At 36.4% G+C, this 23,204-nt stretch overlaps 1 protein-coding gene across 3 annotated transcripts in view; it reads left to right on the top strand.

Moving 5' to 3' along the window:
• LOC150084401 (cell adhesion molecule Dscam1-like) overlaps positions 1 to 23,204 on the top strand; it is a 305,476-nt gene that overhangs the window by 242,641 nt on the left and 39,631 nt on the right. For all 3 annotated transcript variants that reach the window (XM_090376034.1, XM_090376036.1, XM_090376035.1), the window contains exons 19-21: positions 14,852 to 14,950; positions 18,224 to 18,409; positions 21,324 to 21,620. In XM_090376034.1, coding sequence (XP_090232160.1) covers positions 14,852 to 14,950; positions 18,224 to 18,409; positions 21,324 to 21,620 — 582 coding nt within the window. The remainder of the gene's footprint in view (positions 1 to 14,851; positions 14,951 to 18,223; positions 18,410 to 21,323; positions 21,621 to 23,204) is intronic.

The raw sequence follows: 23,204 nt of genomic DNA on the forward strand, positions 1-23,204 counted from the left end.
ATTACTAGCTATTCAGCAAATTTTTCTAAGGATAGTCCATTTATCTCACATGAAAAACGTTTTTGTACCATTGAACGTCTATTTTTCTGCACTATTATGTATTTATGCAATATAAATGCCGAGTTCAAATACGGTATCATATGTTTCTTCCCACATAAATGAGTATCGTTATGATGTCTCGAAACTTTTCTCCCTTCCTGTGGGCTTAGAAATTTAATTTCTACAATAATTTTTCTTTCAACTTCTTTCCTTAGTATTCCGCAACCCTAAGGAGCCAATTGCAAATCAGTTAGCAAAATACATTTTAGTGGGGTACATTAATGAACCCGGCAGGCTACCCAGCCACATCTCTACACTGGCTGTCAAAAGTGAACTTTGCTAATGCAATACAAAACAAAGTATTAAAACATTCCTGGAAAGAATTATTAGTGATGGGAAAAGCTTAAGAACTGCGTATAAAAATATGAACAGAAAATCGAATATAATCTCTCTCTCGTCCTCTGACACAGAACAGTCAATTAAAGACAGAATGCAAAACTCACTCTTTGCACTTTTCTAATTTCACTTCATTATTTTATACTCCCCCCCCCCATACATGCATTTCAACTTTCGGTACTTCTGATGTTCCTTTCTCTTTCTGCTCTCGAGACTCCTAAAATTAAGTACAAAAAATCAATGAAAGAAAATGAGGAGTTCCATCACAGATAAAAATGATATCTTGGAGCATGTATTAGTAATTAAAGATCTCCACGTAAAAATCAGATTTCAATTAAACTTTAAAAGAACCAATGCGTAAAAACTTCGGGGGAAAAAAAACTTGACAGATAGCTTAATTAGTTCTCTCGCGAAAACAGAGAGGATTAAAGTAAACTTTGTGCACTTTGTGTTTTCTAAAAAGAGTTCAAAGATAAACGACAAAACTGATTTATTGATATCTTTGGAATCACCTAAGAAACTGAAGTGATGAGCGCAAAAATCCCCAAGAAAATGTTATGAGTATTCCATTAATTAGTTCCACCCTCCAGTACATTAGTGCTATGCAACTTTTTATGTTAACTAATTTTCTTTAGTCTGTAAACTATCAATCTTCGTCGTATCGCTACCGTCTGATTAAATTTGTTCTTTGAAACAAATGACACTGAGTAGTCCAAGAATACGTTTAAGAAATGCATTCACCATCTTGATACAACCTCTTGCTTATTTCCCCATCATATGAGGCTTTCAGACCTTGGATTCATTTTTGTGTTTATGAAAATTTTGATTAAGCCAGCATAAAAAAAGTAGCACTGCGAAAACAATGAAGAGTTGCACTTGAAGGAATGACTGGTTGTGCATAACGGAGCCATGGCTTTCTCCTGGTGAAGCCCTCACATTTTCACAATCTGCTAGCTTCTTTGGCACTTGTGCATCTAGAAAGGAACAGAGGAGGCGTTGCAATCCTGTACAAAACAAGCAAATTCACGCTGACTAGCCTAGCCATTCTAAAGACATATGTATGAAGGAGCCAGGGTGTATCTCTGCTTTCCAGGCAAGATATTTCACGTATGTACAGTTTACGTCCCACTCTTCCCCATTCAAGAGATCTCGAATTGGATCAATAAGGAATGTCACCCCAATGCATCATTACTGGTGCTTGGAAATTAACATCAGTCCTAACATACGTGCTCTCAGAATGATATCAAAAAATCTGGCAGCTGTAGGGTTCAGCCTACAGAAATTTACCCCTGCCTGAGGCTCAAATATGTTAGACATCCGGCCAGAAACAGCATTCAGTTCAGACCACTTCTTTACTATATAATACATTATTTCTAGTCACGTTCAAAGGGCCAGTGCAATATCAGGAACTAGTTAAGATAACTGTTATTAGCCCATCACTCTCAATCCACAGGTATGTTACTATGCAACAGTTTCACCCTGGGTGGCCGTGACTCGATACAACCCACAGCTCGACCTTCATTAATATGCCGGCTGAATTTTATCGCTAAGCTAGCAGTGATCTACCTAGATGTCCAATCCCTCATTGACCGCATTAATGCCCGTGACCTCCTGCAAGTGTGTGAGGAAGCATACCAGATTAAAGGCGATGATTTTGCATTCTTAAAGTCGCTTCTAACGAGAAGGGTTCACCTCAGTCATTACAAAATCATTTAGCTCCCTGTTAGAGTTTGATAAACTTCCGGCATCCCATTCTTCACATGACCGTGAATAAAAAATCCTTCACAAGGTCAGTTAAGGCTGACGTACAACAGGGTGAAGTTCTTTCGGAGCTTCTCTTTATTGACGCATTCATCCATTCTTATACCAGCAAACAGATTTCGTCGGCTTTGCTGACGAAATCTGTTTCCCGAAGATCTGAAGCTTCTGGGTCGCATCAACAATCCAAAATACCATCTCTGTTTCCATCGTCAACAGCCTATAGAATCTGACAACATAACTCTAGCATTTTTCCTAAATATAAATCCAACGAAATCTGCATTAATAATATTCTCCCTAAAATTACATCCAACCGAGTTGAACCTGAAAATCCATGTAACTTTGATCTTCACAGTCACAAACACAACAGAGATTTTGGAGTAATTTTTGACTCAAAACTCAGCTTTAAGCACCATGTAGCAGACATTCACAATAAGACCTATAGATCCAAGTACCTTGCCAAATCTCATGAAAATTAAACTTTTTCATCCAGAAAATACGCGCAATTACAGGCACAATGCAATGATTCCTCATAGCCTTAGTTGCTTAACATATCTAACCGTTAACTCAAAGCAACAATATTTCGGGTTACGACCCAAAAAATATCACAGTTTTATTCTAACGGCATAAAACTACTAATACAGGAATTATACATTTACCAACGATTAGCTGCAATGTCACAGAGCTATGGCATTAAAGTGTCAATGGTCAGCGGTATTCTCATTGGAAGCAAGAGTATTCGTAGGCTTGTAAATATGATATATCTTTATCTAAATAGGTAAGATCCATCAAAATGTTTTCAATGACATTGATTTTTCATTGCTTCTGATGTCAAAAATGGTTCCTTGGAATTTATAATAGTGCAAGCATATTGTTTGAAGTGAAATACGGCGCGGGAAGCCTGTTGAACTTTGTCAGTTAAACACACCAAGTGGGTCAAATATAAAATGATCTAATAGGATAATTATTCTTTTTTAAGGCGTCTTTGTGTGCCCTTTCTCGCTCCACTTAATTTTAGCAGTGGCTAATAAGTTCAGCCTATTTTATAATAAAGGGGTAAGTCCCAAACAACCATTAATGAAAGAAATTTATATCTGAATTTTTGAGTGCGTGTTTGATTGATGACAAGCGGCCAAGTGAAGCATATTATTACAGAACATCAAACTCAAAATGAGAATTTTCCTCTTCAAAATCCTGTTAGACTGAACTTAAAAATATAAAATGAACCATACTGTACTAAAACCGTAATTGTTAAAGCAAGTGTAGGGCAATATTCACGAGCGTGGTTAACAGTAGTTGAAATAAAACTTAGGAAAAAAAGTAAGTTCCTAACTGTAACCAATTATCTTGCAAAACAAGTACTGTATTTCCAAAGAACAGGTAGAGTTCAAAATGGTATAGTCGCCAGAGGGTTGATTGTTACTTAGAGTATGTTGCCGAAAGAATTATAAGGTCAATAATTCTAAATATGTATCAGCAAATAAATAATTATTCATTTTCTGATAATATTTTATCATCCAACGAGAAGATTCTGAAAACGTTGCCCACTAATTTTGTGCAATCACAATAACTCAGCAGATTACGAAAAATCTTTTATGGTTTCATTTACGCAGTGGAAGAAAGTTTGTGTTTTCTTCGCACAGTGCTGAGTTGGCTAGTAGTCAATCCCAGGCGAAGGTTGCAATGGTAACGCACCATGTCCATTGAATTTTCGCCAAAGTCTTGATGCTTTGTCGAAAATTCAAGAACAGCCATCCAAATCCACCCTCAAAACTCTGGTTTTTCATCCCAAAAGGAAGCAAAAAACTGACCTTAGAAAACACGTATTTTATAGACGACTAATGATCTCGGAGAAAACTCTAAACAAGCCTCTACATCAGCAGCACCCATTATTAGCATAAAACTTGCCTACCTTTATTCCAGGTTTAAATTTTTATAAATTAATATCTGACACTACTTTTTCTTTCTATAAGTCATTCCATATTTACAATTTCCGGATCGAAACATGAACCGGTCATCAGAAAATTCTTACGTTATATACAAATTTTCTCCAAATAAAAATCTTGAAAAACTCGTCTACCTTATGCTGTTCGGAGCCATCATATTGTTCATAATTTGATAATAATCTGACTAGGAAAAAAAAAAAGGTTGGAAAAGAAAAACGTAATGAAGTCGAGATTTTATCGAATAGCCGATTTAATTAAAATCTTAAGAGTTTTTTTTGACAGAGAATAGAAGGAAAAAGAATAATTAATTTTTGTGGATATGTGATTTAAACTTTTTATTAAGCTTTTCTTTTTGACGAGAGACAGTAAAAAAGTACGAAGGATAGGAAGAGATCCGCTTTTTGACAATCTGTGTTCTTCATATTAGTTACACTTTTCACCATCGAAATGCTGCTAACATGTGATGAGACGACAATTAATAATATTCCACTCGATAGCAAGCAGTTCTGAAGTTTTTGTTATTATTGGAAGATATTTTTTCCCTTTTTGTTGCCCTCGTTAAGTTCTGAGCGGTATGAAGACGGTAAAGAAACGCGAGATCCAAAAAAAAAAAAAGGGTTACACATTTGAGGCGCATTAACATACGCTTAAATCGCCTGTGTTCACCATATTCTTCCGCATAGCAACTCAACTTCCAGTAGATGGACTTTCATAAAATTTTATATTTAGCTCTTTCAGAACGAGTTGTTGAATTTTCCAAAATTTCATGGCCAAGAGATATCTGAATTCTTTATCCATCCATCCGCACGTACCAACTCACTTAAATTGACGGATTTTATGGAATTTTAAATTTGGGTCTTCCCTAATTTCTTTAAAATCACCAATAGAAATTTGACGATTATTATTTTTTTTTTCATACGTATATGCATAGGCTATCCATATAATGTATATTGTAGATGAAGCACTGGAGTAATTTTGCTAACGCGCTGAAATATAACACACAGCGTGCATTAACTAACTTGTTCTTATTAGCAACGCTAGGCCACAGATTAAGTGGATGTTCTACGGACGTTCTTCAGCTATCGCTTGTATGAGAAGAATTAACGCTCTGTGGATTCCGCGAAGCCAACACATGGTAACAAGGAAGTCAGTATCACGTGGCAGATATGCTGTGATTGGTACATAAGAATCAGGATTATTGCGCACCATTTGTTGCAACATTCACTAGAAAGCGCACTAGCACAACTAACGAAGATTGGATGCAGTAATTACTAGTTCTTTTGTAGTTTAGTAGCGGAAATCAGAATACCGCGACGCAGTTATAACAAAACAACCTTGAAAGACCTGCGGCACTAATGTCAGGAACTAATGCTAGCAGTTTTAACATTGTGCTCAAGGGAACGATTCTTGTAGAAATGGTTGATGAGATGTGCAAGACTGCTGCTACAACGGAACGAGAGGAGTAGAACTGTTCAGGTAGGAGCAAATACTGGATCGGAAAGCTAGCAAGACGCTTCATGGAATAAGTATGATGAATGAAGCCATTAACAGCTTGAGCATTCTCAGATATGCAAGTTCTCCGCTCAACTCCTGTTAGTTTTAGTGCTCCCCATTTGTTGTTTTCCTTAAAAGCGGATGGTACTTCGTGTGTGTAATCGGCGTGTATTGTATGGTAGGTTCTTTATTTGAGGGATGGAAACACCTAGTTTCAGTAGAAAAATTCTTATGCTTTATACCCGATACGGGCTAACTAATCAGGCCAAATGAAGATCTCGAAACCAGGCAAAGCCTGGTTTCTAGAAAATTCAAGGGGCATGGGACATTACTCGAAACCAGGCTTTGCCACAGACACGAGATGTTGCATAACCATTCAACTGTCACGAAATATCTATATTTTGTGTGCTCTCAACCGAAAAAACAGATACAATACTCAAGTCTTGTGAAAAGCGAACACAACATAAATATCATTAAACATAAACTTTAATTTACACCTTCTAAAAATATAAAACAGTGAGTAGTATCAAAGCCAGGCTTGCACAAATATAAGATAAACCCCAACGAATGTAAAGTGAAATCAGCAAAATATGGGTTACTGAGATGGACCTCGTATGAGCTCCGAATTCCTCCAGCACGGAGAACAACTCAAATGGGAAATGCGCTAGGGGTAATAATCATCCTTAGTAGAAATAAAAAAAAAAAAAAAACTCTTATTCACTGCAAGGATAATGCTGGACTGATCTGGCAGCAAAACCGGAATGCTACGCTTGGGGGATTATCCAACCCCGGCTATGGCCGCCCCTATAGTACCTTCGGGTGAGGGAAGAGCATAGGATGATAGGCTTAATTTCCTTTTCTTTTATTAATTATTATTATTTTTTTTTATCATTGTTTTATTCGTTTTTTTTTTTTTTTTTTTGCCTGGTGCAGCATAAGCCATAGGCTTTCTTGCACCATGCGGCCATTACTAATACTATGCTAATCACCAACTTCGATAGGCTCGCCTTATTGACCGATTCCTGCCCAACAAAATGCTAACACGACTAAGTCCTGATGGGACCCCCCTGAAATTCACCACCAATAAGAAGTACAGAAGTAACTGCTCAACCCATCTTCTGCGATAATACCTTATCGCAGAAGATGGTTATTATGATGACATTCGGATATCAACTGAATGCGAATCAACTGGATGCAATGCTAAAACTAACTGGCACAACTTAGAGCTTGATGCCTAAAGACAGTGAACAATTGTGTATCAAATAAATTACTGGTAATCTCACGATATCCATTGTTTAATGACCATGATTAATGAATTTCATAATTACTTTTGTTCTCTTATCCTTAACTCTTAGTATTGTATGTCCTTAACATTTTGTCATCAAATCCAACTTTGTGCTAATATAAATCCCTGGCCTTGTTGCTATGATGAGCACTATCATATTCAGTGTCACCTGTATACAATAAAGCGTGTTTATTTAGAAGTGGATCTGTTTCCACCCATTGGCTTCTGTATTCTCCCTGAGGATGACATTATTACTAGCCATTTTAATAATACGAGTACTATCAAAAATCTTAGATTTCGTTTTATCTAAGTTACGCCGTTCAGGTCTCAATCTCGCGAGCCTTTCGGAGAACTATTTTTTCTCACTCTCCTATATTTTTCAAAAATTTAGGGGGAATTTGGATCGAATTTTAGAACCGCGCTGAAACCATAGCAAATGATAACAGGCCTCACTATTAAGCTGCATCACTATTTAGAGATTATCTCAGATGACCAATTAATTTCAAACATCAGCGGTTTTATTATTATTAACAGGGGATTAAGGCTGGCCACTAACCTATGGTACTGTGCTTGTTCGCATGGTGTTCGTTCCAATCTGTTCATTTTCATGAAAATTTCCACTTTTAACTGGGCGTCGTGTGATTGCCGTAAAAATGAAATCTCGTCCCATTTCCACCTGTTCCAAAATCATTTCTTCTTTGGGAAAAGCAAACTTCTTTTTCGTACATGTAAACTCACCATTTATTTCTCTGCATTCATGTTTTATTAAATACAGCACGACGATATGTTGAGAAAGGAGAAGCTAAGCTTCAAATACTTGAAAATCACTTCAAAGAGCTTAAATGAATAACAAGGAAGCTATAAAATCATTATTTTTTTTACATTTTGCGCAGCCGAAAGACAAGTCGCTTTAAAACCGCTCCGATAAATCATTTAATATCTTAAATTTATTTTAAAGATTAAAACTTCTTCGTGAAAGAATAAATAAATAAATCTGTTTAGTCTCGGATTGCACCACATCGGATCAACGAAACACATCCTACTGGATGAACGAGTCCGCCAATTGAACTACACCTGCTGTAATTAACCCAGTCCCCTCTAAGGACCAGTAATGTATCCCAGTATTAAAAATTGTATCCAAATATTCCACCTGGATGAAAGAATGATATGAAGAGTTTGGTTGCAACTGACCCGAGGAAATAGCAAATCAACAATCTTTCCAAATCATATATAAGAAAAGTGTACAATCAACAGAATAAAATAATAATAAAGCCAATTTTTTTTCTGTAAAGTGAAGAATATATAGAGAGGAACTGCAATATCGAAATCGTGGATAGCAATCGTACAGTCCCTAACTATTTAATTTATACCCACATTATAAAAAAAATAATAAATCAAAATGCACAATAAATCGACAAATAGCGTGTCCCTACCTTCAATGCCTATGCACTCCCTCCCCTCGATGTTTAATTCAAATGTTAAATTCTGGAGTGGTAGTGGGGAGGGGAGGTTGCATCCATTGAAAGGATTTCACCTTAAAGTGAGGAATGTCTTTTAATGAATTTATGGTGTGAATGAAGAAAATTATCTAAAGATATCGAAGTGTTTGATCATGGGCGATTATTTTCGTCATTTTCGCCGAGCAGTTTAAAATACCAACTGGGGAGGGGAAACTTCGAATTTTTACTTACGTCCGGGGTAAAAATCCCTCTGAAGTAAACTCACCAAGTGATAAAGCTACGGATAACATTAGGAGAAAAACATTATGATTTAACGGAGGATCAGCATCTTAGATCACAATGCTTTACTCGTATCTTTGCAAAAGAATTTGTTCATGGCCGATTTGCATTTTGTGCGACTCAAAAACCCTGGCAACCCAATATTAAACGAAACGGAGACCTTTTCAAAATTTAACTATATGACCAAGTGCAGTGTAAGCGATTATTCATTCCCATTAAACATTACTTTATATTTCAGTTTAGTACTTTGAACACTAAAATGTCTTATTCGTCGTTACGAAAAACACCAACACCCCCCCAGTTCAATTTTATTCCGTATGAGCTAAACGTACGATTTAAAAGCTTGCGATACAATTTAAGCAAAATATCTCAGGAACAAAGCGTTTCTATTATGAACAACACATTAAAATCGCATAAAGATTTTGATAACTCGTCCCCAAATCTTGTATAATTTTTAAGGAGTTGCTGTACTTCTGGCATTAATTATCCTAAAATTATAATTAAGTATATTAATAATACCGATTTAAATTTTAACATTGTAGTCTTTTATACGTTAGAGATGCGAGGAATTTTCATGACTAACATTAAACTGGTTCTGTAACCTTCACGCTAACCTGGCATTCGATACTTCTGCATCTTGGGTGGAAAGAGTAACGCAGGGGCTATACCAATTCAATCGTTTTAATCAATGCATTTACGTTATTATCCTCATTAAATGTTTCCAGTTTCGTTTCATCTAATATCGTATAAATTTAATTTAGAATAAAGACTAACTGCTCGCATTCTTACAAGAATCAATTTGTCTTTCATAATTTAAATGAACTAAATTCGGATTACGTTCTAACTCAATGTCCTATCATTCTAAGACTGCATATTAATCATGTTTTCAGTTACTTGAATAGCTAGTTAAAGAGATTCAATTTAAATTAACAGAAAAATAAAACGAGCTTACTTGTCAGATTCGTTGAAAAGTCAGCCACTTGTCTGCGTTGCGGATAAGATTTTATCTCCCCTTCGTAAGAGTAAAGCAGAGTTGGCACAGTTAAACAGTTTACTTTGTCTGTACAAATTTGATTCTTACATACTTCGTGTTATTCAGTTCACACAAAATGAAACAATTGGTGTGAGCAGCGCCATCTGAAATATTCATAATCTAAGCCAAAACCGACTGCTAAATGCAGTGGTAAATTTTACAAAAGCTTTTTTTTTTCTTTCATAATTTAAATTTATTAATTTTGGAGTATGGCGTAGCCCAACATTTCCACATTATCCTAAGTTTGCGTATTAATCTTATTTTTTGTAATATTTTAAATACCTAAGTCCGGGGTTAACACTTCTGAAGAGAGATGGCTTAAATTGATATTTAAAAATCACTTACTTGTCAGATTTATCAAAGTATCGATCACTCTGTAAGCTTTGAGAGAGTAGTGGCCTCCTTAAAAATCCTTCCCTTTAGTAAGAGTGAGGCCAAGTCATTGTTCTAACAATCGTGTACTTTCCTTTGTCCCTGGAAATACAATTTAAACAGTACGGGTTCAAACACAGCCCCCATTGTTGAGTTTAAAATGCACAAAACATGTGGAAACTTGGTATTAGCAGTGCCATAGTTTAAGCTCAAACCAATGTAGTAGTATTTATTTTCAAACACAAGTAAACTCCTCCTAAATTAAAGGATCGCTAATGACTTTTCAATAACCGCTTAAAATTGTATTAAAATTACACTAGTCGGCAAATTTTTTTTTCGCTCCCTGTACAAGAATCCCAGAGGGGATTCTTGATGAGAGCCTTACATGCTCTCATTTTTTGTAGCATTTTTAATTTTTCAGTGAATTCCTCATCTTCGAAAAGCAGTTTGATTTGAGGACCCACAAAAATTTCCTCTTTTATATTGGCCTCACTGATTCGAGGAAACTTTTGCCTCAAGCAGGAAAATCATTCTCCTTTTTTGTCCATCGCTTTCAGAAATATTTTTATCAAACCCAGCTTGATGAGTAATGGAGATAAATAGATTTTTGACTTCTCCACCAAATGAAGGTGGGCTTCATTTTTCTGGCCTGGTGTAGTAAAATGCTGTAGTAAAATCCTTCGCTCGGCTGTCCCACTCGCATAAAGAGCAGCAGTATTTAGTGTATCCATCTTGCAACCCAGTGAGCAAAGCTACCACTTTTAGATCGGCACAGATATTCCACTTGTATTCTTGATAGCATATTTTTTCAAAAGAACCTGTAGGTTCTCGTACGTTTCCTTCATGTCAACTGCATGGGCCAATGTATAGATGGACACATTTCCATTTTGGAGTAAAACTGCTTTTAAACTGACCTGGATTTGGTAGCAAAAGTTATAAGGCTTATTTCGGCAAGAACATGTCGTATTTCATGTACGGCTGAGGTACACGCACATAAGGACACAATTAAGAAATTTTTATTTCTAATTTAAACACAGTTCACGATTTACACTAATGCACATAATACTTGTTCACCACTATCTCTAAAACACATACACTTTTTGAAATATGAAAATGTTTTTTGGTGCTGAACCCATTCTTATATATGCTGGTAGAGAAGGAGTCTATAAGGCTCACAATGTTTCTAGAGATTACCATCGAAAGTTCTAGAACTTTCCAGAAACATCGCGACCTTTCTTCCGCAGGTAACAATATTCTAGAACGTTCCGAAACTTTTTTGAATGTTGTGGGAACATCCCAAAATGCTCTAAAAATCTACCGAATGCTATAGAAAAAAAAAGATAGATGGAAACGATGATTAAACCAACTACAGATCTTGGTTTTCGGTTAGTAACCTATGATATTTGACAACTGAGGGTGATGAGAACTTTTCAATCACATATCTTAGGTTTTGAAAATATTATCTACGAGAATCTGTCGAATTATTTCAGGGAGGAAATTCATGCCGATCAGTGTTGTTGGTGGTGGACAATTTCGTTTCGAACTGTCTACGAACAACCACTGGTAGACTGGCGATATCAACGCTATATAGCCATGCATTTCCTATCGGGGAAAGGAACTAATGCCAAATCCTTTCAGGGATAAGGGATATAGTATTCCACAAGCGGCTTTCGGAATAGATATATATATTCCATCAGAGACTTTCGAGAAATGAGATATATTCCACAATGTCCCTTTTGTTAATTTAGATTATATTTGAAGTTATAATTGAAGGGAATGGATTCCATCATACCTTTTGGGGATAGGGAATATGTATTCACCCATCTCATTTTGGGGTTAGGGGATATATTCTCATCACTTAAAGGGGCAAAGGATTCTGTGTTGTTCCCATCAATGTTACATAACCTCTTCAACTTTCTTTAAGAATATAAAAGTTTACCATCACTATCGAGATTATATTACCATGTTATATATCCTCTTCAACTTTGATTAATAATATAAATCCCTTTTCTAATATATTGATCCATTAACCTACCAGGAAAAGCAGATAAATTCACCTATTTACTGTAGGGGAAGGAGCTGTTGCCCAAAACGTTTCAGGAGATAAAAGGTATAGTATTCCACTAGAGGCTTTCGGAGTAGGCTATATATTCTACCGGAGGATTTCGGAGTAGGCTATATATTGCACCACAGGCTTTCAGAAAATGAGATATGTTCCACTATATCTTTTTGTTAATTTCGATTATATTTGAATCAGGGATATATTTAAAGGGGATGTATTCAACGGATCTTTTTGGAGATCGGGTATATATTCACATATCCCCTTTTGGGGAAAGGGAATATATTCACGCATCCCTCTTAGATATAGGAGATATATTCCCCAATTCCTTTAAAGAAGAAATGATATATTCTGTTGTCACTAACAATGCTAAATATCTTCTTCAACTTTGTTTAAGAGTATAAATCTCTTTTCTGATATAATCATCCATTCACGTACCCTACCCGGAAAAACAGATATGTTCACCCATTTTCTTTCGAGGAACTGAACTGTTGTCCAGGAATAAGAGATATAGTGTTCCTCTAGAGGCTTTCGGAGTGGGGTATATATTCTACAAGAGGATTTCGGAGTAGGTTATATATTGCACTACAGGATTTCAGGAAATTAGGTATGTTCCACCACATCCTTTTAGCTAATTTTGATTATATTGGAATCAGTGATATGCTTAAAGGGGATATATTCAACCATCCCTTTTGGGGACAGGAGATAATTTAACCCGTCCCTCTTGGAGAATACGGTATATATTTACTGATAGCTTTTAGGAGAAAGGATATGTGTTTTGTCAATATCGAGTTATTACAATCTTATACAATCTCTTCAATTTTATTTAAGAATATAAATCTCTTTTCTAATATATTCATCCCTTCACCTCCTCGGAAAAGCAGATACATTCATCAATTTCCTGTAGGGAAAAGGAAACTTTTGCCCAAAACCTTTCAAGGATAAGAGATATAGTAATCCACCAGAGGCTTTCTCGCTCGCTCGGTCGCTCTCCATTAGCTCTCTGGTGCATACAGTTTTTCAAATATGGAAATGCTTGCTTGGTGCAGCATCCTTCATATATATACCGGTAGAGAAGTTTCTAGAAGGCTAACAAGTGTTTTAGAGAACTCCGTAGAAAGTTCTAGAACCTTCCACAAACACCCCGACCTTTCTTTCGATACATTCTCGAATGTTGCAGAGGGCTCCCGATTGCTCTAAAAATCTCTCGAATGTTTTAGAGAAAAATTAAAAAAATTTTAATAAGTTAGATGGAAAAGATGATTTTTCCATCTAACTTTTCAATTCGGTCAATGACCTAGGGTATTTGAAAACTGAAGGTGATGAGAACATTTTAAGCACACAAATGTGTTTTTGAACAACAAATCAACCACAAACACACGCAATTTACAGAAAATATATACGACGCAATATCGCTAAGTTGCTCTTGCGCCTAAAACAACCCCATGACAATCGTTTTCATAGAGAAATCGATTTGATTTAAGAAACAGAATTTCAAAATGTAATATGATTGATTCGTTGGTTGTTTTAGTTGTTCTAGGGTTTTAGACTCAAGAGTAATTTACCATATTGCGCCGTATAAAATATGTCTGTAAATTGTGTGTGTTGATTTGCCTCTCTGCTGGAGAAAAAAATCTGAGTTTCAAGGAGTAAAAAGCACCCTCATCTAAGACTAACTAACTCAATCTCTTTGTTAAAAAAGTCCATAAAATTTCCTCGCGTCATTGACTGGATTCAAACTCAGGTCTTTTCCAGCCGATGCAGGGAGGAGAGCGATTCTACCAACTGTGCTACCCACCCACGAAGGCAGTTTAATATGAAGTCAAATATTAACTGAAAGAGGACTGCTTGATTTAAATTTTGTGGCAACGCAACTCATGATCATAGGACATCAATATAGTGTATCTGTGACCGTTTTCTTCTTTTTTCTGGGATGAAAACTCGAGTTTTCTGTGTAAAAAGCATTCAACCCTCCAACTAACACGGCCAGTGTGAGTACAAGCCGATGAAAGTTCCTTTCATATAGATGGGACTTATGCTTTAGTTGTTTCAGTGTATGACCTGGATGAGAATCTCATCTAGGCTGGAGGAACTTTTTTGGCGTTTTTTTTTTTACTTATTTATTTTTCAGTTGATTCCAAGTTGCATTTTCATGCTGGGGATGAGCTTGTCAGTCTTGGACGAAGGTTTCGTGGTTTTTTATCTTCTGGAAACTAGGCTGTGTAATTCCTAGAGACAATTGACACATTATAGAGTTAGTTGTAAATTCACCAGTAAAACCCAAACAAACCAACCAACCATCCCTAAAGACAGGCAAACTGGCCATAGGATAGATGCAATTTACCGGAACAGTATGCTGATACCTAATGGCCTTCGGTACCTCGGTGCAAAAACAACTTGCTGTTGATCGTTGCAACCGAATTATCTCTGTTTTAGTCCTTCGTGTAACTGGTTGTATAAAAAATACAGCGCCTTAGGGAAACCACAATGTGTTACACAATCTTAAGATCATATTAATCTTAAATAAAATTTAAATCTATCTTAATTCCTTAGCACTCAAACTACGAATTTTTTGAAAAACCCTATTATATAGTTCAAATAATGATACACTGTAAAATCGAATAACACGATAAATTAAGATTTTTTTTTTTTAATTATGTAAATCTCATTAGTGAGCTCGTAGACTGGATCCAATGAAATTAATTCGTAATCCGTTTTTCTCTCCTGTAGCGCCACCTACATCCCCAGTTCTCGCTGCAATGGAGACCACGACTTCTACTATTGATCTGAAGTGGAGCAAAGATTCCAAGGACAAGTCAACCATTACAGGTAAGCACTAGATCCCTTTAATGAATTACTGCCATAAAGCTTGGAATGCAATAAAGTAACTACTATTTCAGGCAAATCATTAGTACAAGAACACAGTTATCAGCAAAGCAGCTTCGTCTTATGAAAGTTACTTTTCAAAGACATCAACGTTACTGGTAGTTCAGCTAATTACAGTCCTCAATAATTCTTATTGTAGGAAGTTCAGAAATTTAATATTATATTATTTATTCCCTAAAATAAAAAAGTTTGGAAGAAATTCGTAGACTTGTATTCCGGTGGCCTGCAACTATTGTGCTGCAGTGTAGTCGGTTGAACTACGTGCGTTCTTGATTATCCTCAACTATGGAAAAAGATTTTGATGGGTCTTCTAGATCCTTTATAGAACTAAATAGATCCATCACAGCAGATGACAACAAAAGATGCCGGTTATTATTTTTTCCCCACTACTAATATCGATATTCCATTTCATGAAAAGAGTTCAACATAACCATGGGCGTTGCCTCTTGGAGTTGCAGGCTGCAGCACCACCCAAAATTCCTGTCAGAAATAACGTTCTGTCGAATCCATTTATTTCGATTTTCACCAGATAATGTTTTTATAATAGTCTGTTGAACTTCTTGGGCAACGTTTCTCTAACGGCCTGAATTGCTCTGCTCCGAACTAGTGTGCTTTGACAGTAACGTACTTAAAACGTCACGATGACATCATATTTATTTAAACAACGACACAATGAGTTGTCTCGGAGACAGATCTGCTGTTACTGACTTCATTTTATGCTAATCAGACGTGCTACTTTATGGGTTTGTCAAAGACCGGTTGATTCTTTTCTTTTTTTTTAAGTAAAAGACGGCTAGATTAACTTGTCGCTTAAAGCAGCATTAGAAACACGATTCTGAGACAATTTGTGGTGTTCCGAAAACTAAATGACATTTGCGCGTTAAAAAAACCAGAGGAAAGAGCGGATTCTTTGAATGAATTAATACTTAGTATCCGTTGTGCCTGGACTGAATAAAAACAAAATTAAACACTACCATAAAATTCAAGGAAGAACATTGCCGCGATTATCCGAGGATTATCTTCTAATAACCGAGGTATCCATTAACCGATTCCGTTGACCAAAACCATAAAAAAATAAACAAAAAAATGTTAAAAGAATCTCCAACTAAGCCAGAAGTGAAAAACGTAGTAATAGACAATAGTAACAGTCTTTGAATGGAAAAAGATTTTGATGGGTCTACTAGATCCTTTCTAGAACTAAACAGATCCATCACAGCAGATGACAACAAAAGATGCCGGCCAGCGTTTCTGAACCCCGCAAAATGATTGCTAAACTTTTGATGAAGAAAAAAAGGATCATATTAAAATAAAATATAATATATAATAATAGATCAGTACTTTTTGTGAATTATATTTATAATTTATAAATGGGAAAATAGGTGATTAAAAAAAATACAACGCGTATTAACGGATATGTATTTTTAGTCGACCTTATTTATACTTTGGGATGAATAACCTAAAGAAGCAAAAACGATGAATTCTATGTATAAGTGCAGCTTATGATGGGTCGTCGATTTTATTTTACAGTTTAGGTGGGTCGCGTTATAAAAAAAAGTTGAGAAACACTGGTTTTGGCAAAAGTGTGGGCCGATTCGACTCAACAAGTATTTATAAAGTGCATCAATATCAAAAGCCATATTGCGCTGTATGTATTATGTCTGTACAAATGAATTCCTGGGCTGATTTGTATGTTGTGAGGGCTGATAAACCACCAATAACTGACACGGGAAACCCAATTCAGCTAACTACAAACAGGATTCAATACATCTTTAAGAGTTCTTTCAGTCTCCAACGGGATTCGAACGGAGGGTACCACAGCTTGAATTAGAAAATGCTAACAAAATTTAATATTTTATTTAAAAAAAGTTATAAATACATTTTTGTCGAATGTTTATCCAATATATGCAAACATTATCCATCAGTTCTCATTGATTCCGATATTTTGATGCCCCGATTAATTACGAATGCGCTCATACAAATGAGAGCGACTTGAAAGAGTACATTCTTACTAACAAAATATATTACCGTATTTTTATATTATACTTTATTGTGTTTTTATTACTGTATAAAATATATTACTGTCCAAAGCATTCGCGGTCCTTTTCATTTCGGATAATCCACGTTCCACTAAACTGATATTTGGATAAAATGAAATAAAAATACCAGTCTCGTGCTGCTGACGTACACCGATCGCGATTCAAGCATTCACTGTTCAACATTTAAAAAGAATAAACCTGAACTTAACTATAAATGCGAATGAGAAATGTGTAATGGTGCCTACGAAATCAACAAAGATGTTTTCGAAAATGCTCTCATAACAAAGAATCCCTCTCTCCTCACAACAAAGAATACCTACCCTAAGCCGGATTCCTTTAACAGAATGCATCCGTCTGTTAAGAAGGATGTTTTGCGTTACCCGAATTTCACAAAAGACGAATCTAATTTTATTGCAGGTATATTGAAAGTTGAGTTAACCTTCATATATTCAGAAAATATTGTGGTGGAGTATATTGAATCCCTTGTCGACACCGTACATGTTTCATATGCATTTCTATTCGATGCAGGAGAAAGTTGGGTACTTTTTTTTTCTTATGAGCCGGTGTAGATCAGTTTTATGTTTCATAACAAAAGAATTCTGCCATTAGTTTTCCGCTTCAATCGGTTTAATGCTTTTCATCAGAACGTTTAAACTTCATTTCAACATAAGATGTTTTTAGAAATACATATAGAATATCAGAATTTCTGTCCCTTTGTTTTCTATTTTGACCTGTTGAAAACAAAAAGTGTTTAAAGTTGGTCTTAGTTCTACAACTGGGCACGAATCTCATCTTTCCAAAGAGCTTTCAGCATTAAAACGCTTTTAAATAAAATGCACTTTCCACAGTAGGTGTCTTTCGCTATTTATTTAAAAGAAATAATCACCTTTGAACCTTTTCGGGGATACATCATCGGAGACTCGTTAGAAAGATGAAGTCAGAGTCAAGTAGGAGAATTAAATCCACATTATAAAGATATCTGAATTTTTCACTAGCTAGAAAAGAAATAAACAGGCTGTTCTTTCCAGTCTACATATTTTCATAGTTTAACCTTTCTTACATCTCATCTATCTTTAATTTTTGACTCACATTCCTTCTCCTTCTCCATTTAAAAATAGGATTAACGACACCCTAGAAGAGTATTTATTTATTAAATTTCTTTTTTTTTTTTTCTTATTAGAATACTCTTTGCACTTTAAATCCGATGGTGGTGACTGGACTCAAAGAACCCTTCCTGGAAATACAGAAAGTTACACCCTCCATGGACTGCGTTGTGGAACTCGCTACCACCTGTACATGACATCATCAAACAGTCTTGGAACGGGAGAGCCAAGCAGTCCAGTCAGTGTGAGAACCAAAGGTGCAGGTAGGTATGTGTGATAACTGTAAGCACGTGTATAATACAGCTCACGTATATACAATCGGAATGCACTATTTTTAAAACATTGAATTTTTATTAAATAAAATCTTTATTTAATAGAAATACATTTACCTGGAAATCTGCGTTAAAAGTAAGATTTGCCAATTTGTCTCCCACTTTCATTCCACGTCCTGAAATACTCTTTCACTATTGAAGTTCTGAAAAGGTGGCCATCCTAGTCAGCAACGCCTACCAGCCATAGATTACCATTATTTAAAAATATATTTCCACACAAAGAGCAATTTATCATTCAGTATTGTTCTGATTCCATTCATTCTTTCGATTCATTTTTCTAAAAGACTCTTCTCAATTATGTGCAATTTATAACAGTCATAATTTCGGAGAACTGCTTTCATCAGCTCTCCGAAAGTTCATTAACTCTCTGCTTGCTGATTTTGAACAACATCAGTTGTTTTCAGTAACAGTTACAATTTTTCATTTTTCTCGAACTACTGAATATTATGTTGTGCATTTTGTTTGGCAAACTCAGGGTATGATGCGTCAGTGTGTGATATTAAACTGTGTATTATATGGTCAGATTGTCTGCTTTGGTAAGAAAAAAAAAAGTTTTCAGAAGATGAAATCGTACAACCGAGACTGGTTACCTCGGCCATGAAGTAAAGGAAAGTTTGAAAATTTCTATTTTTACAGAATCTGAGTCCAGAACTTTACCACGCTCTGTTAAAGACCAGTGGAAGGAGGATATCACTCTCGAGAGCTGCGATGCTGTTATTGGTTTTACGAAGAAGCAGAATCTTAGCTCACATTATGCCAATATATTATGTCTGTACTAGTGATCTTTCTCTGGCCGATTCGCATGTTTTGCAGGGGTAAAAACTCGGATAACTCATAAGCAAAAGCCTACTCCTCCGATTAAGGCCTTTTAAGAATTCCTCCAGTCTCTGCCTGGATTCAAAGCCACTCTTTTCAAAATGAGTGCCAAGTGGAAACCACTACACTATCATAGAGTACGAAATCTGAGCCATCGTGGATAGCACAGCTAGTAGAATCGCGGTTCTTCCCACATCAGATGGAAAAGATCTGTTTTCGAATCCCGTCGATAACATGAGGAAGTTTCATGGAACTTTTTCACAACGTGACTAAGTTAGTTAGTCTCAGTGGAGAGTAGCACTGTTTTTTTCTCCCTGAAACTCGAGTTTTTCGTCCAGCAAGCAGCTAATCGACCAACAGACACACGCAGTTTATAGACATACTTGTAATACATATACACAGTGTAATATGGCCTACCCCTCGTGGGTAGCACAGTTGGTATAAGTATAACCACCGTCCTCCCCGCCACCGGGTGGAAAAAACCCGAGTTTGAATCCCGTCAATGACGTGAGGAATTTTTATGGGTCTTTTTCTCAACATGACTGTGTTATTCGGTCTCAGGTGAGAGGAGTATGGTTTTTTTCCCTCTCGGAAACTCGGGTTTTTCGTCCAGAAAACAGAAAATCGACCACAGAATACACACATATTATATATACGGCGCAATATGGCCTAGTTGATGATGCGCCTAAAACCTTACAACAACCAACTAACTCAGCCACGGAGTGAAAAAAATAAAAAAAAAAGGCCCAAAAGTTCCTCGCGTCATCGACGGGATTCGAACCCGGGCCTTTAACACACGGTGTGAGGACGGTGATGATACCACTGTGTTACGCGCGCAGAGTACTTATCCACAAAGCGAATTAACTGCCAGGTCACTTTAATGAGACTACAGCTGGTCCGAAGTATTCTGATGCTCCAGGCAAGTTAGCATTTCTGAGCCCATTCCAATCACACCAAAGTACAAAAACGCTATTCATTACACAATAAATTTAATTTTGCGTTTTATAAATAAAAACTGGATAAAGTACAATTTTTGTCCTGTTTTAAATGGGTAAATAATATAAAGGAGTACATTTGTTGTACTGTTGCAACAATACATCACATCACCGGTTTTACGCTTTAATTTCAGCACCCGGGATACTGTTGACTGGTGACAGCCTATTTTATCAGCGGTAGCACACATAGAAAGCCCTTCCTGGGACACAGCAACAGCAGCACTTTTTTTTTTCTTGGTGTCAAGTGAACATATGGAGCCATGCTTACACCTCCGCAAAACAGGATACTAATGAGCATGTATACTCAAATTAAGAAAGGACAGATGTAGAATAGATGTGCGGACATTTGCCTTTAGCCAGCGGGTGGTTAATTGCTGGAACAAACTTCCATCTGTCGTTGTGGAAGTTGATAGGTTAAATAAATTTAAGGAGGAACTGGACAGGCACTTGGAGGGAATGGTGTGATTTTTTTTTTTTTTTTGGCTGATGCTGCATAAGCTCCTACACTTGCTTTCTTGCATCATGTGCCACTACTACTACTACTACTACTACTACTCTTCCAACTCCATATTTATAGAAACGGCTGATGCAATACCTTGCAATTACTGTCTGATGCAATACCTTGCAATTACTGTCTGATGCAATAGAAGCGTTATCTGACGCAATACCTTTGCTTTGCGACAAACAAAATGACTGTAATCAAACAATATCTTATACGTTTCACTACAAATGTTACTTTTTTTAAGCTGACGCAGTGTTTTTGTTCGCCACTGAATATCGTTAAGTCAGGTTCGAGTCTGTGCACTATAAAAAATTCCTTGCCCACGCTTTCGGTCCTATGGGCGTTCTACATCCCAGGGGATGCTTTCATTCTGTTTAGTAATTCTAAATTAAGACTGTAACAGCTGAATTTTCAGGATCTGACCGAGCTTTTTGTCCTTTTAGTAAAATAGCCTCACTCAGGTATAAACGATCAACCATCTGAGCCTTGGTAACGTTTCATGTAAACGTTTATTTCCTTTCTTTTCATCTAGCTCCAATGTCGCCTCAGGAAAAAGTGTTTCTTACAGTGAATATCACCTCCGTGACGCTTCATCTTACTTCCTGGCAACCAGGAGGGTGTCCTATCAAACACTTCAGCATTCAGTACAGACCCAGGTATGAAAGGCAATGGATTTCCGTGTCCGATCGGATAGAAGCTCGAAGGGAAAGAATAGACATTCCTAATCTAGCTCCTGATCGAGATTACAACGTTATGGTCACGGCGTACAGCGATGCTGGAGCCACCCAAGGAGAGTACCAATTTAGGACTCTCGGGATAACAGTATCAGGTGAGTGAGAGCTCACGTTGTAAATCAGGCTATAGGTTATAAATTATAATTGATAATAATATGAGTATTTTAGCATGTAGAAAGCACGAAGGACATGGAGCGACCCGAGCCATTTGAATGTTACTCCGATTGCACTATTGCATATCAGATCCAATTAAAATGTTTTGGGATGAATTTCTTCAATCAGTTCAGTATTGCTTGCAATATTGAAGACTGTTTTTTGTGGTCATATTAGAACTCTTATATAGAATATTTAGATATTCGTATATAAGAGAGGTTTAGGTAATGTATAAAGGAACAAAAAAAAATTACTATCTACTCATATTCACGATACAGTAAAACAGACAGTCGCAATCATTAGAGAGAACATAAATCAGTTTTACAATGTAACTGCAACAGACCAATAACAACAAGATAGTCTACACAGGCATCGGACGAATATAAACAATGAATCAAGATGCACCAGTTCATAAACATGTACCTTTTTGGTTAAACATAAAAAAACATTTTCACAGATTTGACATCGAGACATAAGCATAATTTCGCTAGCAATCAAGTTGTATTTTAATTCGAATCCTGTGGCGCCATCTATCGAAATGTGTCGACATTGTCTCACGAAAATTCGGTCTTCGTCATCCTAAAAGTGAACACAGTCTGCCCTGGTATTCGCGAATCAAGTTTTCTTTGAATGATTTTTGATACCGAAATTCGTCTTCTGCGCAGGTGTCGTGAGCCCTGCTTATTTTGCACTGCATCACGTTATGCATTGTTCGAATAGCAAAATCTCACAAAGTATAAATTTTGTCTTTGGATATTTTAGGCTAAAAAAAATCAACTATAAACAGAGCTTCAAAATTATAAAACATCTCGTGCTATTTGGCCTTATCGAAATTATATGAAGTTGGAAGGGCTGACTTATCCTTTTATCTGTTTTGTGGCCAGCAGGTTTAAACTTCCCAATTAATGCAGTGATGTTATCGGTCAATGCAGAGCAAATTTTGCCTTCACAACGAGTTGTCTTGATATTGCACTACTTTCAGATAAACGGCATCGCCAAACATATTAATCTACAATTTATCTGAAAGATAAGACACTGCTATGACAGCTTCCTCGAGAATCTGTTGGTACCTCATCAGATGTTAGATGGTCTCTTTTAAATAAATAGGGGCTAACCCTTTGGCAGTGCCATTTATTTAAATGTAGCGCAATACTATGACAAATCATTGTGAACGCAAAGTTTGTTCTGCTGTTTGCTATAAGACCACTGCATTAAATGGACAGTTTAAATGCTGATGGCCACAATCAGCATTTAAAGAAAGGAGTCTTGTACTTTAAATAAATGAAAGGACAAGATAATCTTTCAAACTACTCATAACTGGATGAAATTCCTGCATTGATATTATAAGTAGTTATGTTACTCAGCTCTCAAAATAGGAAGCATTTACATCACCAACTCTCCTACCACTGCGAACATATTCAGATGATGCTCCTAATAGGCCTGCCCTACTCCCAGAAAGGTACTAAATCAGAAATCAGAATTTCTGTGCCTAAAACAATATATTCTGACATTATCCAGTTAGGCTA

This window comes from Mastigoproctus giganteus, chromosome 6 (genome assembly GCF_048544385.1).
Source record: "Mastigoproctus giganteus isolate SK-2022 chromosome 6, ASM4854438v1, whole genome shotgun sequence".
Taxonomy (NCBI): Eukaryota; Metazoa; Arthropoda; class Arachnida; order Uropygi; family Thelyphonidae; genus Mastigoproctus; species Mastigoproctus giganteus.